A 19,192-nucleotide genomic window follows, 5' to 3' on the forward strand; every position below is an offset into this window, starting at 1 on the left:
TGTAGGTCCTTCGAGTGAGATAATCTCTTGGACATAATGAGTCATGAGCATAACAGAAAGATATACATTTAAAATATAATTTTTAGATATAAAATTGATTTGTGTTAGGGTGCATCAGGGTATGCAGTGGAAAACCCACTGTAATTTCTAAGTGGAAGTTCTTTAGCAAAATTTCAATAACCTATGTTTCCTATTTTAGAATCTCCGTACAAAATCAACCACCCCCAGAAGGTCCACTTCCTTCCCAGTCATCTCTGCACTCGCACTGCTTGGCTTGGGTTTGAGGTCGTGCTGTTTCAGAGACTACTCGGCCTACAGGACCCGGGCGAGGCAGCCGCGGACTACAATTCCCGGCGTGCCCCGCGAGGGGGCGGGACGGGGAGGGGCGGGGCCAGGAACGGCCACACGGGCGAGCGTTGAGGCGGGGAGATCCGGCGGTGCCGAGCTGAGGTGGCGAAAGAGGAGCTCCCGGATGTGGAGAAGCTGGGGAGAAGGCGTGGGAGGAAGATGGATTCGGTGGAGAAGGGGGCCGCCACCTCCGTCTCCAACCCCCGGGGGCGGCCGTCACGAGGCCGACCACCGAAGCTGCAGCGCAACTCCCGCGGTGGCCAGGGTCGAGGTGTGGAGAAGCCCCCGCACCTGGCGGCCCTAATTCTGGCCCGGGGCGGCAGCAAAGGCATCCCCCTGAAGAACATTAAGCACCTGGCGGGGGTCCCGCTCATTGGCTGGGTTCTGCGTGCGGCCCTGGACTCGGGGGTCTTCCAGAGGTGCGCATGTGCGAGTGGGCAGCGCGGCCTGGGCGGGGGTCCGGAGTGGGAGCCGGGCCGCGGGAGAAGCTGGGGCTCATGGGGCAATCGCTCCTGCAAGGGGTGTGCAAGATCCGGGGTGTCTGGGTGGGCCCAGGCTGAGAGCCCGGGGAGGACGGGCTGCAGCTTCTTCCTTATTCTGTAGCTGCTAATAGTCATGACCTGGGACAGTTCCTGTCCCCGCCCTTGAGAATGCCATCCGTAAAGGGGGAAATTTGCTCTTCTCCACCGTCTCCGCAGCCCTTGACTTCACAGGGCAAAGGAGGCCACTCCTGTGAAACGTCTACGATAATACGTGAACTCTTAGACAGAGGCCATTGGGGTTTTACTGTTAATCAGCGTCTGATAACCATTTGGTGCTGATCGATTAGAAAGGTATCAGGTTTATTAACGGAGTGGGGTGTGAAGGCTTTCTAATGTCAAGCTCGGCTTGGAGATCTTTTACTGACCTTTGAAAATACTCAAAGCTATCTGCCTGTGAGTCAGCACAATCTAGGGCTCCCCACATTGATACAAGAGAGACAGTGGGAAAGGGTACAGCTGGCTGTTTATATGCTTGTAAATGTTTTTATCATATTTTTGGAACCTTGGCTGCCCTAAGGACAGTTTTAATTGTGCATCATATAGGGACATTGCCATATGCCGTAACGGTTAGGAGTTACAAGCTGATGTCATTCATAAAAGAAGGGAGACAGAATTCTGTGCCAAGCATTGTATTTTACATTTAATAACTTCAACCTAATTATATTTGAATTTGTTTTTGTGGGAAGTAAATTATTTTAACCCTTTGATGTTGGGGTTTTGGTTTCTAAAGAGATGGCTATCTTTGAAACATATTCATTACCTACATTAATATACAGGTAATTGATTTTCATTTACCCAGTCTTGTTTAGAAAGGAGACACCAAAATAGAAATTTAGTAATTTCTTTCATGTTTTCATCCAAAAGAAGCTTAGGCAGAGCAAGGTAAATAGGAGCTGGCACCCAGAAGATAACACTAATGCAACAGGAAGTGTGCAAAGGAAAGATAGGGGAACACTTGGGGATTTGGTTCAATTCAGTAAACATTTACTGAGCCCTAATTTCTGCTGTACACACCCAAGGGAGTACCACGATGTATGTGACATGGTTCTTTCCTTGTGAAGCCCAGATTGTTGGAGATTTTTACCTCCTTACAAAGGGTATAAAATAAGGACTGAGAGAAGGTGCATCCAGGCAGCAGTGATGTGGTGAAATCCTATTTTTGTGAAATGAACTACAAAACAAAATCATAGAACGAGAGCAAAACTCATTTATAACTCATTGGTTCAGTATGTGAGGAAGACCCTTTCAAACTGGCTTAACAAAAAAAATAAGGCTTGTTTGAAGGACCATCAAATTCAAGCGCAAAAAATGATTCGTTCATCAAATATTTATTGACTGCCTACTAGGGGACAGGCACTGTTCTATGTCCTTACCCAGAGGTTATAGCAGTAAGCAATAGGGTCAGTCCCTAGTCTCATGGAGCTTGCGTTATAATAGGAAGAGACAGACAATATACAAATTAATGTATACTTATCAGGTAGTATGAAATATTTTTAAGAAAAATCAAGTAAGGTGATGGTGCCAGAATCCTCTATTTCTTGGTTCTTCTAGGTAGACTCTCCCTTTATGGTATCAAGGTGGTCGTGCTGAGAACTGTAGAACTTTCCACACTTATTGACTCTGTCCAAACCTTTGTACTCAAACTCTAGCATGGTTTCTAGCAGCTTAAGTTCATGTTCTTCGGATGATCCCAGCCCCCCTTAAAAAGGCCTGCCTGAGAAAGCTCAATTTGTTCTGGTAGATAGCCCCTGAGCCCTCTCTTATAAGTTACTTTAGAAAGTTTGCAATTATAAATTCCTTCTCTGCCCTTTGAGACCTAAAGTTACCACCCAAACTTTCCTCAAGGACCTGAGAGCCATCTCTTTGAAATGCAAACCTTCTGGGAGTTAACTCGCTCTCCTTCCCAGTCCTTAGGGGAGGGTATAGGCACCTTGCTTCAACTTGCATCTTGCCTCCTGTCTACAGTTGGAAGTTTGTTTCTCCTCTGGATAAACACTAGTTAACAAACCCAGATGGTTAGTCACATCGATTAACCCCCATTAACATCCCTCTGCCTTTCCCTTTGTACAGTCTCTCCTTGTTTTGGAGAATTTGAGTTCAGTTCATGCTAGATTCTTTTCTCTATTGCAATAGTTAACGAATAAAACCTGTCCTTACTGCTATAACTAGTGGCTGACTTTGTTTATCCTTGACAGTATTCCTCCTGTCCTGCCGGTTTAAGTCTAGTCAAAAAGAGCTGTCCTCTTTGCAGGTTTAACAAGTCTCATTAGGTCCTATCTGGTCCCCTGCTTATCCTTGAACCGGTCACTGTGGCTAGGAGAACACAGTTCTTGTATGGGTATGGTGTAGGCCCATCCTCAGCCCTTGGAGCCAGTAATGACGCAGTGACAGAGAGGATCATCAAGAGAAAATTGGGAGTGCAGTTACCAAAAGGGGACTAGATGCTGGAAGTCAAAACCCAATAAACAGCCATTACGGCAGACATTGGGGATTTTGCTGTGAAATGATTGGAAAATAAATGTATATATTAAACAACGATTTTCCTGTTTCCATTTATTAAAATGCATTTGTTTAAAATTCCATGAAAGAATAAACAACTTGAGAACTTTATTAACTTTTTCTGTGCCAGTTTTATTTAATACATCTTGTAGTTTGATACAAGAGTATTAACTCCTTGATAGGGATGATGTTTTAGACTTTGAGCCACCTGTTGTATCTGTCACTGGCCAATAATAGGAATTAGGAGAAATAAAACCAGTATTTTCCTTACTGGCAAAGTGAGCATAATCTCCCTAACTCTCCCTTTTCTAACTTACTATATTATCTAACAATGTGAGTTTATTATGTTCAAGTCACATAAGCTGCTTGCTGTCTGACATCCTTTCTAGGGATCTGGAAACTTTAACTCAAAAGTTAATAAAGGGACCAGCACTACTTCCTCCATGAATTTTTTGCTGATCCCGTCAGTGGAAAATAATTGTACCTTTGTTTTCCCGTATATAGCAGTGTCGTTCATACCTTTGTTTAGTGCATGCACAACGCTGGGAGGTCAAGACCAGAGACCCTGGAGTCAAAGTATATAGATGTATTAACTGGGCAACTTTGGGTAAATCGATGTCTGTGCCTCAATTTCATCATCTACAGAATGGGCTTAAGTGTCTATCTCAGGCCTGCTGAGGGAATTAAGTGAGTTAAAGTATATATATACAGCCCTTACTAAGTGCCTGGCATATAGTGTGTGGCCTATCCTTGACATTTTCCTCTTGCATTGAAGAAGTTTTTTACAATCTTCATATCTTTCATGGGCCATTGTTTTCTTTTTCCTTGTAAAATGGGTGAATTGTAATCTTCAAAGTCCTTCTTAATGCTAACATTTGGTGGGGGAGCAGATTTGACCTGGGATGACCCCTGCTCTACTAGGTGAAAACCTTGTGAGCAGGTACTATCTTCCTCACCTTGGTATGCTTTATGTATCAGAACCTCAATTAAAACATGTTGGTTTGAATTTAATTGACTTCTCTGAAGTTGCCGTCATAATTTGAGGCAGCTTTCCTGCCTCTCCCACTCTTACTTTCTTCAACAAATGTTTACCCTAGTAAGAAAATTAAGGAAATCTGCCTGATTTGTGTTATTCAGGGTTAGAGTATACCTTGGAGATTTTATTCAAAATCATGATTTGACTGAATTGAGGCATATTTTTATGGCCTCCTAAAAATCAAAGCTAACGATACTTTTTTTTTAATGTATACATTTTTTTGTCTTAGTTTCAGGTGTACAAAATAATGTAATAGACATTTATACCCCTCACAAAGTGATAACCCCCCTCCCCCAATCTCCTACCCTTCTGACATCGTATATAGCTGTTATAGTTCCACTGACTCTATTCCTTATGCTGTACTCCACACCCTGTGACTATATATATATACACATATGTGTATATATATATATATATATATATGAAATTATAGTTGACAATTATTATTCAACTTCAGGTGTACAGTGTGGTGATCAGGCATCTACACCATCCCTGAGGTGGTCTCCCTAATAAGACAAGTGTCCATCGGATACCCTACAAAATCTTTAGAACATTATTGATCATATTCCCCAAACTGTCTTTCATATCGCCATGGCCATCTTGTGGTTACCGATTGTGCTTTCTGATCCCCTCCCCTTCCCCTTATCCCCACCCCCCCATCTAGCAACCGTCGGTTTTTCCTCTATGTCTCTGAGACTGTTTCTGATTAGTTTGTTCATTTATTCTATTCTTTAGATTTCACATATAAGTGAGATCATATGGTATTTGTCTTTCTCTGTCTGATGTATTTCACTTAGCGTAATGTTCTCTAGGTCCATTCATATTGTTGCAAATGGTAAGATTTCATTCTTTATAGCCAAATAATACTCCATTGTATAAATGCACCATAATTTCTTAATCCAGTCATCTACCGATGGGCATTTTGGTTGTTTCCATGTCTTGGCTATTGTGTATAGCGCTGCAATAAACATAGGGATGCATATACTTATAAACATAGGGATGCATATATTTTTTTAAATTAGCGTCTTGGATTTCTCTGGATAGATACCTAAGAGTGGAATTGCTGGGTCATAAGGTAGTTCCATTTCCAGTTTTTTGAGATACTTCCATATTGATTTCCATAGTGGCTGCACCCATCTGCAATCCCACCCACAGTGCACGAGGGTTCCCTTTTCTCCACATCCTCGCCAACACTTGTTTGTTGATTTATTGATGAGAGCCATTCTGGCCAGGGTGAGGTGGTATTTCATTGTGGTTTTTATTTGCATTTCTCTAATGATTAATGAAGTTGAGCATTTTTTCATACGTCTGTTTGCCATCTGTATGTCCTCTTTAGAAAAATGTCTCTTCATGTCCTCTGCCCATTTTTTAATTGGGTTGTTTTTTTAGTGTTGAGTTGAATGAGTTTTTTATAAATTGTGGCTATTAACCCTTATTAGATGTATCATTGACAAATATCTTTTCCCATTCAGTGGGATGCCTTTTTGTTTTATTGATGGTTTCCTTTGCTGTGAAAAAACTTTCTAGTTTGATGTAGTCCCTTACTTTCAGTTTGATGTAGTCCCTTGTTTTTTCTCTTACTTCGCTTGCCCGAGGGGTTATATCAATAAAAATCTTACTCCGGGTAATGTCTGTAAACTTTCTTTCTATATTTTCCTCTAGGAGTTTTATGATTTCAGATCTTACATTTACGTCTTTAATCCATTTTGAATTTATTCTGTATATGGTGTTAGGGAGGTGGTCCAGCTTCATTTTTTTGCATGTGTCCGTCCAGGTTTCCCAGCACCATTTATTGAATAGATTGTCTTTACCCCGATGTAAATTCTTGCTTCAGTTGTCATAGATTAAATGACCATATAGACATGGATTTATTTCTGGGCTCTCTATTCTGTTCCATTGATCTGTGTGTCTATTTTTATGCCAGTGCCATAAAGCTAACAATACTTAAAGGTTACTAACTTGGATAGTTAGCAGTCAAGAAAATTGCTGACATAATTTTATTTTCATTTAGTAAAAAGTTATTGTTAGAGCTGTGTTTGTAAGAGCTTGATTTTCCATGGTGGTTCAGTGTGATGTAAGTAAACCTCAGAACAAATTGATTTTTTAAATGTTGTCTAACATACTTGTGAAAAATAAACATTTCCAAGGTGTGGATTTATGACTAATGAAAGGCCTATGCTGTATTGTACTTAAGAAGGCAGTTTATGATTTGAAATAATTTTCATAGGCACCATGGTTGATGCTCCTGTTTATCCTGTTAGATGTAGTATGACTTCTATTGAGGCTAAAGCCATTGGGATTAGACTTGGACATTTACTCTATTTGATTTTGAATCTTATTAGGCCTGTTTATTCACTTGGTCATTCCTTCTCTTTTGCCCTCCCTCATCTGATTCTTCTAAACCAAAGGAAATTTACCTACTTACTTAGACCCTTTAATAGATGATAATCATTGTATTTTAAGTGTACATGTGGGATGCTATTTTCGTATTCCTAGTGTCATTGCCTTACATAATACATACAAATTAGACATTTGGACCTTTGAAGGTCTGAAAGCAGAGTTTAAGTTTTTCTCCCAACAAAGTCAGTGTGAGGATTAAATGAGACCATATAGTTGTTTCTTTATTACTGTTTCTATTTGATTATTGTGAATAGCAAACATTTGTTAAATGTTTATTCTGTATTGTGGTTTATATTTAATCCTTATAACAACCATATGAGGTAATTATGTTATCACCTCTATTATACTGAAAATTGAGGCTTTGGGAAATTACCCATTTTGGATAGGATCATATAGCTTGCTAGCTTGTGGCAGAACCAGGATTTGAACCCCGTTTCAGAGCCCATGCTCTTAACCATTTACTGTTTCATTCAACAAATACGTATTGAGCACCTGTTATACAGCAGGTGCTATGCAAATTAATGGTAAAAGATAAAGCATTAGAGAAAGATTAGTTATTGCTTCCTTACCTCTCTTTCCGTAACGGTTTAAAGGGAGTTACAGTACTGTCCTCTGTCTCTATGATAGATCGATTGTTTCTCAAGAAAACGGTCTGTGTATCCCCAGTGTCCAGACTAGTGCCTGAAACAGAATAGGCACTCGTAAATGTTTCATGAATGAAAGAATGAATGAATGACAAAAGGGAGGAAAGAAAAAAAAAATAAGCAAACAAACCTCTTGTAAAGCCTCTGTTATTTTTTATTTATCTTTTAAGCATTTTAAAAAGATCACTGAATCCTGTCGTATTATTTTCATACAGTAAAGATCAGAATAATAAATGGCTTCAGTAATTTATTTCAATTAGTGATGTAAATTAAATGTCAAAAATCCACCTTTTTTGCTTCTGCTGTTCCTTTTTGACTATATTACCATCTAACCACTCTCTTTTCACCTTCTCTATTTTAAAAATTCACTAGGTTTTCACTGGTACTTTACTTTGTTATATACCTTTGACTGTGACATTTCTTCATTGAAAAACCTATCCCCAAATTATTTCAGATTTTGAGATGGAGGAAGACGGGGGCTCCTATGTTCTGCCTTGCACAAAGTGACAGGCGTAGACATGAGACACTTGACCCCTAGCCAGTGACTCATCTTATTTACTAGGATTCCTTAGAAAAAAATTGGGGGGTAAGGGATGGGGGTATTGACTTTACCTCTAGATTTAAATCCTCCTTCCGCATATATTAAAGGTAATTAATTAAATTAATAAATGAAATACAGAGATATCAGAAAATTTTGTTCAGTTACTTACTTTCTTTTCACTCTTGGCTATTGAGTGTAGACATTTGAAACATGTAGTTCCTCTTTCCCCCAGGGGATGGAAATCAATTACTAATAATTATTTTAAATAATTATTAAAAATTATTATTACTAATAATTACTAATAAACTAATTGAAATAAATTACTTGAATAAAGGGGGTAAAAGAAAAATATCTGCACATGATAAAAACTATAAGTCATTAAATTATCTTTGTGTAATATCACTATTAAAACATTGTGGCTAGAGTAATATTCACATCTTCTGTTTCTAGCAGTAGGAATTTGTAAAGGTCCAGGAAATTTAACTTCAATAGAGACTAGCACACCTCCCAGAATAGCATTTTACTTTTAATAGTAATTTACTTAAAGTATAAATAGGCAACTCTGTTAGCTGCAGTAACAGAGCTGTTGAGCTAAACTCTCTTGAGCAAATCAAATCACATTCTCCATGTCTCTAATTGTTATCAATGGCTGTAACTCAGTCCATTGTGTTCAGATATTTATATACCCATTGTTAATTGGCATATAAAAAAAGTTGAATATATTTGTTATTTTGAGCCCAGACTTGGACATTTAGTCTCTTCTAACCTTGAAACTTAGCTTCACGGTTTGCTAAGACAAGTCCATTGTTTTTCTTAGCAAGTATATTAAATGAAATACTCTATAAGATATTTTGGATTTGGGTGGGGAATAAGAAGCAGGATCTTCATTATTTCCTTTCAATTTGAACTTCTAGCGCTACTGTTTTGCTTAATATACCAGTAGCCTTAAAAATATCAAGTATCTTTCCAATTTTATAAAACTGTATCTAGAGCTACATAAATAATATTTATATAAGAAACAAAATATATAGTATAAACATATGGTAAATATAAATACATCTAGGACATTTTTGATTCAAGTGTTAAAAATATGGTCTATATACAAAATACTTTGTAATTTTTAAAAATTTTATAGCATTTTAGATCTGTAACATTTTGATGGTACAGAAACTATTTTAACATTATGTAAGCTGTATTTTTGGGTTTCAGAGCTCCTTTTTATCTTTAATGATCTCTTTTAGTGATTTGGCTTTTTTATTTATTTATTTTTAATATCTATACAGTGTGTGGGTTTCAACAGATCATGATGAAATTGAGAATGTGGCCAAACAATTTGGTGCACAAGTTCATCGAAGAAGTTCTGAAGTTTCAAAAGACAGCTCTACCTCATTAGATGCCATCGTAGAATTTCTTAATTATCACAATGGTATGAGTTTAATAGTTTTATTCAAAATTTTATTGTAATTTCCAACTTGCTTATCATTTCACAAGACATTTTTTAACACATTAAAGATCTTAGTATTACTTGCTTGCAAAGAACTTTATTTTGATGTCCTTTTCGTTTGTTTTGTCAAGAGGTTGACATTGTAGGAAATATTCAGGCTACTTCTCCATGTTTACATCCTGCTGACCTTCAAAAAGTTGCAGAAATGATTCGAGAAGAAGGATATGATTCTGTTTTCTCTGTTGTGAGACGCCATCAGTTTCGATGGAGTGAAATTCAGAAAGGAGGTAATCTGTTATATCCATCTTTTTTGTAGCTCATTTTTATGGAGAATCAATTTTTCCATATATAAATTCCTTAGGAAAGGGGAGAGTAAAAAAGGAGCAGTAAAAGAGAATATGTGATTCTTGAATATAGTAGATAATGATTTCTATTCAGTTCTAAATCTTGTGATTACTGACTGAGGCAAGACAGTGAGCCGAAATTAATTCTTTGCTTTACTTTTTATACTATTTGCCTTTTGAGACTGACATAATTTTTCTAGATCAAATATTTTCATGTTTGTTCTAAATATATTTGATAAACTCCACATAAATCATAAAGAATTGTGGGCATAATAAGCATCCACCAAAAAGTTTTGGAGGGCCTCAAGAATGAATTGTGGAATTGCTTCCCAAAATACATAACTCCTTATGTAAGAAGAGTTCCATAGGGTTTAGCTGGAGCCTGATTTCTAGCCAGGTAAACTAGCAAAATATGTAATAAAGAATAGAATCACCAAGAGATAGGTAAATATAACATACTTGAGGAAGGGCATTGTGGTTTCTGCTTGGTGCCCTGACATTTGTTGAATATAGGAAAGCTGGCCTAATTGTCTGTAACATATGTGTGACTTAAGATGTTATTTTTTTGTAGATACATCTTTAATATGTCATTCCATTATATTTTACCATCTATTGTTTCTTATAAGAAATCAGCTGTTATTCTGACCATTGTTTCTCTGAATATAATTTTCTTCAGGGTGCTTTTATGATTTTTCTCTTTATATTCAGTTTCCATAGTTTGACTCTGATTTGTGTTGCTGTGATTTTCTTCGTGTTCATCCTGTTTGGAGTTCTCTGAACTTGTCCTATCTGTAGGTCGATCTGTGATCAGTTTTCACAAGTCCTCTTCAAGTATTTATTATGCCACATTTTCTCCTTTCTTTCTGGTATTCCAATTTAAATGGATTTTAAACAATTTTATGGTGTCCACATGTCTCTCATAGTCCGTTCTGTATTATTTATTTATTTGTTTATTTTTCTCTTTATGATTCATTTTGAGTAATTTCTATTGACTTATATTTGACTTCATTGATCATTTCTGACTTGTCCACTGTACTATAAATCCTATCCAGTGAATTTTAGATACTCTATTTTTCCATTCTAGAATGTACCAGTAAATTGTTTTTTAGAGATTCCATTCTCTGTTGAAATGCTCCTCTTTTCATCCTTTTAAAAATTTTTTTCTTCTAATTTCTTTAATATGTTCATGATAGTTACATGAAAATCCTTGATTGCAAATTCTAACATCTGGTTCATTTATAGTTCTTTTTCTGTGACTGTATCTCTGATTATGGGTCATGTGTTTCTGCTTCTTCATATGTATTGTATTTTATCACATGCCTGACATAGATACTGGAGTATATATTGCTTTTCTCCAAGGAGGACAAACCTTTTCATCTATCAGGCTGATAGGATAAAGGACTAATCACTTTGATCTAATCAGGAGTTGGGCTGGTTTAGAACTTTAATTTCAGTTCACCTCTTACTGCAGGTGTCCTGTCAGGAGATATATCCTGTATGTATTGCTAACACCCTCTGCTAACAGGACTTTGGGATCTAAGTACTACAAAACTAATGATCTCTCCCTGCCTTCCAGATGATTCCCAGTTTCCTGTGCCAGAGCACACTGGGCAAAGACCTAGGGGGCATCATTAGGTGGGAAGAACTAGCTCTGTGTCTGTTGACAATCTGTGACTCTAGTCCACAGGGCCACTGAAAACTCTTCTGGGTTTTCCTGATCCCAGCAGAGTCCTCCTGCTTATGCCAAAGCTTGATCGTGTTCTCACCTCTTCTCAGACTCAGCAAATATCCCCAGGGAGAATGCAGCCACTGTTCCTTGTTCACCTAGGAAAGACTTGTCCCTCTCTTTCCTTTTCTTCAAAGTACCACTTGAATTCTCTAGTTTATTTGCTTATTGCCTATTTCCAAACTCCATAAGAATAGAGTCATGTTCACTGCTGTGTATTCAGTGTTATAAAATTACACGATATATTCAATGTATGTTTGCTGAGTGTTTTTCCTAATTATATCAAACACGGGGGTAGAGTTGAGTAGAGGATGGTTTAGTTATGGAAGTATGTAGAGGTTATTCCTAGAAGCCTTTATACACAGATGTGATGACCAAGAGTGAAGGAAGATTCTGAAGAATGACCAGCTATTAAATACACACACGAGTGCACACATACCCATACACATCCACAAATACAAATTTGGGGGAAATTAAGTGAAAAGGCAACGGAATCTCTATCTGCCACTGCTAAGGGCTTCATTTATTGCATCATTTTATAGTAAATGATGTTGCTAAATCATCAGAATTATTAGGGATTTTGTTAAAATCCTTTTACTTATCCAGAATCAGAAATATTCTACATTCTGAGTTCATTTTTATGCTTTTTAAAAAATTACCAAATAACACTTCCAGTATTCAAAGCAATGTGTACTTACTATAGCTTTTTTGCTTTTAGTTCGTGAAGTGACTGAGCCCTTGAATTTGAATCCAGCTAAACGACCTCGTCGACAAGATTGGGATGGAGAATTATATGAAAATGGCTCATTTTATTTTGCTAAAAGACATTTGATAGAGCTGGGTTACTTACAGGTTTGTGCCTTCATTTTGCAAAAACTTTCTAAACCCTTTTGTCTGTATAGAGTTTCAGGGAAGAAGTATGGCACAGTTCCTAATGGGAAATACCAACCCCTAGAGGAAAGGCAATAACTGACAAGATTTATCATCTGAGGCATTTATCCTGCAGGCTGACCACAAACTGATCTTTGGAATCTATTCAGTAAATATGCAAGCAATTCTGCTACAACTGTAACAATAAGAAATCAATCAAGTATTGAATGTTCTACTCGTGTCCTGGTTTTCATATTATTCTGTTCAAAACTCTGTTTAATTAATGATTGTGCCACTGTCATTATAACCACAGGTGGTGGTTATACAGTTGAATAACTTCTATTACTTTAAAAAGAGACCAAAAAAACAGTATCATAGAGGTGAAAGAGCATCAACCTAGGCATCAGAAAAATAGATTATAGTTTTATTTCTATCCCTGTGTAAACTTGAATAGTATATTGTTTTATCTGTTCTGAGTCTCCTTGCTCTCATTTTAAAATACGGAGTTTGGATGTGTCTCTCACCTTCAGAGCCTACGTGTTACCTCAGACACTGTTTGTTCATTCTAGTTATAGCTAACATATGCCGAACACTTACTCTGCGCCAGGTCGATGTGAAACACTGCATGGGCTCTCTCACGTAATCGGCATTGGCAACGGAATAAAGGGCACATGCCTCACGAGGAAGAAATGGTCGCTCGGAAAAATAAAGTCGTTAGCTCAAGGCAAAAATAAGTAGGGAATGGTACTGTCGGTATTTAGATTCAGATCCTGACGTTACTCAAAATATAGCATTAAAAAAAGAAAACTCCACTCTCTGTAGTAAAAGTCTATGTAACTGTGCTCTGAGGGAAAAGTATTTTTTCCAATCTTTTGGTCAGTGCACAGGCAAACTGTAGGCTGGCTGTTTAACTAAGTTGGAGTATTAAGGAAAATTAGATTTGACAGGTAGCTCTTTGCTAAGGGGAACTGTGGTTTGACCCTTTCCTACCATGTGGAGAAAAATGAATTCTCTCATCATAACTAGATTTGTGAAGAGACTAGCAATTCTGAAAAATGAAATTTTCCACGAATTGATCTTGACATTGAAATGAACATAATCCTAGGAAAGACTTGCCCTCTTTCCCCTCATACCCCAGGATCAGGACACTGTCCCTACCTTTGCCCACATGTGATCCAGACAACATTGTCCACTCCCATCTGTAGCTCAGGGATCTAAGATAATTCCATACAACAGACACTACACTTATTTTTTTAACTTCCCTGTCTTGCTCCTTAGTTGCAAATAGAAACAGAAATTCCAAAAACATTTATGCTGCTTTTGAATGATGATAAGTGAGACTGCCAGAACAAAAGGGATACAATTAGGGGAGTTCCAGAAAATTCCTTGTGGTCAGAAAGCTGGAGAATGGATATTATTTCTGCTTTTCCCAATCTTACAATAGAAATGTACTCAAAAGAAAAATGAGAATGTACACTGTGTAGATAGAAGTTGAAAAATGTTAAGTTTATTTATGTGGTTTGAATATATGAGAAACAAAAAGATCAGCTTTCCCCTCCACAAAAAAAAAAAAGATTTGTTGTATATCACAAATATTACTGGGTTATTCATTTTTCTTGATACTGTAGAAATGAATTTATTGTCATATACTTTAATAAACTTTTTGATACATGTGAATGCCTTTTAAAAACAGTACTCATGGCATTGTTGCTATCTCTAGGGTGGGAAAATGGCCTACTACGAAATGCGAGCCGAGCACAGTGTGGACATAGATGTGGATATTGATTGGCCTATTGCAGAACAAAGAGTGTTACGGTAACAACAAGACTTACACAGCCTCTGCACGAGACCCTAACACTGTTTTCAGTAGATATATTTAATTGACCTTATAGACACTGATCTGTGATACTCCAGCCATCTTAGGATCTGTGTAATTAGTTTGCTCATGTGACGAAGGCATATACGTAAAATGTGCCTTTAGATGCCTTATTCAGTAACTTGAGAAATACACAGTCCAGTTAGACCACACGACTTAAAGTCTTGCATTGCAAGTTGAAGTGTATATATGAAGGAAATTTGAAGGGTAAGGTTTGAATAATTGAATGGGAATGGGTTGTTAAGTTTACTGGTGTTAGCCAGATGAGAGGGAGTGATTAGTATTGCACTTGTCAAAAAAGTCTATTTTGGTTTCTTTTAGGTATGGCTATTTTGGCAAAGAGAAGCTTAAGGAGATAAAACTTTTGGTTTGCAGTATTGATGGATGTCTCACCAATGGCCACATTTATGTATCAGGAGACCAAAAAGAAATAATATCTTATGATGTAAAAGATGCTATTGGCATAAGTTTATTAAAGAAAAGTGGTATTGAGGTATGTGCCGCTGAATATAGCAATGTTTTTTAAGATTACGATTCAGGATCAAGGGATATGTGAGGGAAATAAAATATATGTTTTCAGTATTATCTATTAAAATATCTGAAATTCAGCCTTCACATGACTGGAAAATTACCATACTGTTTATTGTTAGATGAGTAAAATATCAATCAACTAATATTTATTGTATATTTAATAAGAATGAATATATTATTTTTAAATAGGTGCTACCTAGTTACCGTAGGATCTTGCAACAAGAAAGATTTCATAAAAAACAGGTGTTAGCGTTTAGAAAACAGCAAATATCTTACGGACTTTAAAATGTAGCTTTTTGTTATGATTAAAACTTTTAATTCAAAATAGCTTAATATTTAAGTGTATATATTTAAAGGAAGGCTAAGATGATTTCCTATAATTCACTAGAAATCTTACATATGCATTCCTAAGCAGCACAAGACATGAGGTACAGACTTTTCCTTTGGATAAATTGAATTATAGGAGAATCTTAGATTGATATCAGACAGAGTATGTCTGATATGACAGAGTATGCTTGTATTTTTTTGAGTATGCTTGTATTTTTTTAACTGTAGATAGAATACTTTCCATTGTAGAAAACAGTGTCTTTCACCTTTACTGGACCACTAGAAATAAAATGTTTTAAAACTTTACTATTTTAAAATAACAGTTTATTTTACTTAATTTGTCCTTCAGGTCAAAGGGTACTCATTTGTGACTTGTATTATTTACAAGGTGTTATTCTGAAATATTTGTGTTTCCTTTATTTTCTCATTTTGCTACTCCCCCCCCACCTTTTTTTTAGGTGAGGTTAATCTCGGACAGGGTCTGTTCAAAGCAGACAATCTCTTCCTTAAAACTGGATTGCAAAATGGAAGTCAATGTACCAGACAAGCTAGCAGTTGTAGACGAATGGAGAAAAGAAATGGGCCTGTGCTGGAAAGAAGTGGCATATCTTGGTTTGTATCTTTTTATTCAGTCATAATAAAATGAACCCGGATTTGTTCTAAGAAGCAGAGAAATAAGAAAGAAAATTCCGAAGATTGGCATGATTCTAAAGAAACAGGAACTCTCTTACACTACTGACAAAAGTATTAAATTGGGACAGCCTTTCTGGAGGTTATTTTGATAACGTATCAAAGTGTAGCCTAGTAGAATGATTACCAACGCATGCTATGGAGTCAGACCACAGGACTGACTCACGAGTCTTGGTAAGATAAACCTTGGTTTTGTTATCTATAAACTAGAACTGTTAAAAGTACCTATTTTCATAGGTCTGTTATAGGGATTAATGATATAATTTTGGTAAAGCATTTATCAGATTCCTAATACATAGGAAGTACACTCTGACTATTTTTAACTGTCATTAAATGTACATAGTTTTGACCCCAAATTCTAATTCCGGGAAAGAAATTAGACAAATGTGCCAATAATGGAAGAAAAAAAGAAACCACCTAAATATCCTACAAAAATAGCATATCCCAAAATCGAATACTATACAACCATTAAAAATAATCTATATTCATTGACATGTTCAGATGTCACAAGTTTTTCACTTTAGTATTAAACAAATATGTATATCAAGTGTCTACTATATACAGGCTTTGAACTATTTCCTGGGACTTACTGCTTACAGAGCATATAGTCTAATGATGTCAATATTTTAAATATCAATAATGACAGGTTATTAAAATACATAACTATAAACCATGTATGAAATATGGGTATGAATATTTCAACCCATCTATATAAATATTTGCAAGGGTAACAATGGGCCTCAAAAGCAGCACAAGACTCTTTGGAAGCATGTGACGTGGGGACTTCAGGGGTAGCCTTTAAATTACAGTGTGAAGATTCAATGGAGAACAATACTATAGAAGCTTTGATAGAAAATGATCTAGTTTTTGTAAGAAAAAAAACAGTTTTAATGGAACATATAACAAATCCCAGCTATACTTTTTATCTATGCGACCCTTAAGCAAGGTTCTCTAAGCCTTAGTTTTCCTATTTCTAATATAAATATTAATCAAAGTTTATAAGGGCATTGGAAAGAAAGTCGGTGATAATGAAAATGCTTAACATAATGCCTCCATATAGTAATAATAAGTGTATCATTTATAGAAGTAAAACTGTAGAATTATATATGCCAAAATGTAGTTAGTATCCATAAATAGTGATAATTAGGATGATTTTGATTATTTTTGCCTTTATTTAAAAAAATGTTCCCACCAAGATATGCATTATTTATATAACATACGAAAAAAAAACTATAAAAAGTAGAAGTTAGAAAATCAGGAAAATAGAGAATAGTCTTCACGTTTTTATTTTAAAAATTATCAGAGCAGTGTTTTGTATGGGCCACATAAGTATATAATATGTTCCTTAAAAAGAATAGACACTTTTATAAGTAAAATTTGGTAATTACAACTTAGTTTAAGGGATGGATAGTGCAAAGAAATACCTTAACTTTCATCATCTTTCAGTGAAAACAATTTAAATTTCAGTACATTTAATAATAAAAGAAAAAAATTCAGTAGATAAATATAGAAAAAATGTAAAACAAACTCTTTCAACCAGGGTTTTATTATTAATATTTGCTCTATAATAAAGTAATAGTTAAACTCAGAATGGTGAATCTAAGGTACTGGGAGCTTCTGAAATTCATCCTAGTAAAAAAAAAAGAAGGGGGGTGGTAGGGTGGGGATTGAGAAGAAGCAAGGCAGGGAGACAAGGGATGTAGTTATATCAATGCGATGGTAATTTTTTAAATAAATGAGTGGTATACAAATCAGAACTATTACAAATTAAAAGAGACGTAAGATACATGTCAACAAAATGCAATATGTGGACTTTGTTTTGTTTCTGATTCAAATAAGTCAACTACAGAAAGGCAATTTTGAGATAGCTGGGGATATTTGAATACATACTAGGTTATTAAATGATATTAAGGAATTGTTGATTTTGTTAATTTGATGATAGTATGTCACTTTTTTAAAAATACATATATCAGAGATAGATGCTGAAGAGTTTTGGGGTAAAATACGATGTCTGGGAATTTCTTTTCCTCTCCTCCAAAAAACTAGGGGACAGGGACTAGAAAAAAAACATTGATAAATGATCCAAAACATTGAACTTGGGGTTCTTGCATGTGTTTGAAATTTTTCTTAATAAAAAGTTTAAATAATTCATAATTTGTAAAATTTCCAGTAATTGTAATATTAGTACAATTGTAATAATATTACAATTTCCAGTAATTGTAATTGTAATGTGGTAAGCAAAAAGTATAATCCATTCTCCTTTAACTGAGGAGAATAATTCAAAATTATTTTGAATTACGTAGGAAAAACCCTAGACTTCAGTTACAATTTTAAATAGTTGAACATATTTTCATTCCATCTAATCTGTAGTATTCTTATATGCAGTGCTTTAGGTCTTACTAAAGTTACCAGAATTACTTATTGGTTGTGTTTTGCATTATTTTAAAGGATATTCTTTGTCTCTTTAACCATTCAACCAGCGTTTCTTTTACTTGACAGGAAATGAAGTGTCTGATGAGGAGTGTTTGAAGAAAGTAGGCCTAAGCGGTGTTCCTGCTGATGCCTGTTCCACGGCCCAGAAGGCTGTTGGATATATTTGCAAATGTAATGGTGGCCGTGGTGCCCTCCGAGAGTTTGCAGAGCACATTTTCCTACTAATGGAAAAGGTTATTAATTCCTGCCAAAAATAGAAATGAGTATAATGTTGGGAAAGAAAGTATACAGCCTCTTCAGCCACTTTACTTTTTTTGATTAAGTATAATTCCATGTTCCAATGTTAACAGAGAGTGGGGTTTGATTTGTGATATATCTCCATATCTTTTAAAGCAGAGTCTTCTCAAGTTGTCACTCCAAAACCTTCTATGAAATAATTGTGCTGTACTTTTCTCTTTATGCAAGATAATTAGAGATTGATCATAGTCTTTCCCAGATTTTTAGTAAATGCAAGTAAGAACATCATCAAAATTGACTTTGTATTGTACCCTGTAAAACTGTGTGTTTGTGTGCTTTTAATAATGCTGATCTTTTATTTATTTGGGGACCGTGTATCTGGTAAGACCTGCCCTTCTATTAATTAATAAAATTACATTTCACAGACTTGATGAAAACTGCCTTGTTGCTATAGAACACCTTTATCAAACATGCCGTGATTTCCTTTAAGCACTGACCATGCAATCAGTGTGAGAAACAAACCACTAAATATCAGATGTAAATTATCTTGACTACTTTATATATGTGTATGTATAGCACATACACACACGACAGATATCCGAAGAAATATTGTGAAGGTTGTACACTAATTTGGAGTAAATTGTTTGCAGTTACCTCTGAGGTCATGGTAATTTCTATGCTAAATTTGGTCTCATCACAGTTTT

General features: G+C 36.0%; 1 protein-coding gene across 1 annotated transcript; it reads left to right on the forward strand.

Annotated features, from left to right (window-relative positions):
• Positions 1 to 434: 434 nt before the first annotated feature.
• On the forward strand, positions 435 to 18,935 carry CMAS (cytidine monophosphate N-acetylneuraminic acid synthetase). Its single transcript, XM_033118270.1, has 8 exons — positions 435 to 767; positions 9,294 to 9,436; positions 9,586 to 9,741; positions 12,243 to 12,376; positions 14,115 to 14,209; positions 14,592 to 14,763; positions 15,587 to 15,740; positions 18,318 to 18,935. The coding sequence occupies exons 1-8, from the start codon at positions 508 to 510 to the stop codon at positions 18,506 to 18,508; spliced, it is 1,305 nt and encodes a 434-aa protein (XP_032974161.1). The 5' UTR covers positions 435 to 507; the 3' UTR covers positions 18,509 to 18,935.
• Positions 18,936 to 19,192: the final 257 nt, after the last annotated feature.

The sequence above is a fragment of the Rhinolophus ferrumequinum genome, chromosome 10, assembly GCF_004115265.2.
Source record: "Rhinolophus ferrumequinum isolate MPI-CBG mRhiFer1 chromosome 10, mRhiFer1_v1.p, whole genome shotgun sequence".
NCBI lineage: Eukaryota > Metazoa > Chordata > Mammalia > Chiroptera > Rhinolophidae > Rhinolophus > Rhinolophus ferrumequinum.

What these genes read in the sequence shown, in the direction of transcription:
- CMAS (XM_033118270.1), top strand. Translation starts at nt 508, where the DNA reads ATGGATTCGGTGGAGAAGGGGGCCGCCACCTCCGTCTCCAACCCCCGG. An exon ending in TAGAGCTGGGTTACTTACAG is followed by an intron (nt 12,377 to 14,114) that starts GTTTGTGCCTTC and finishes TGCTATCTCTAG; the next exon opens with GGTGGGAAAATGGCCTACTA. An exon ending in GAAAGAAGTGGCATATCTTG is followed by an intron (nt 15,741 to 18,317) that starts GTTTGTATCTTT and finishes TTTACTTGACAG; the next exon opens with GAAATGAAGTGTCTGATGAG.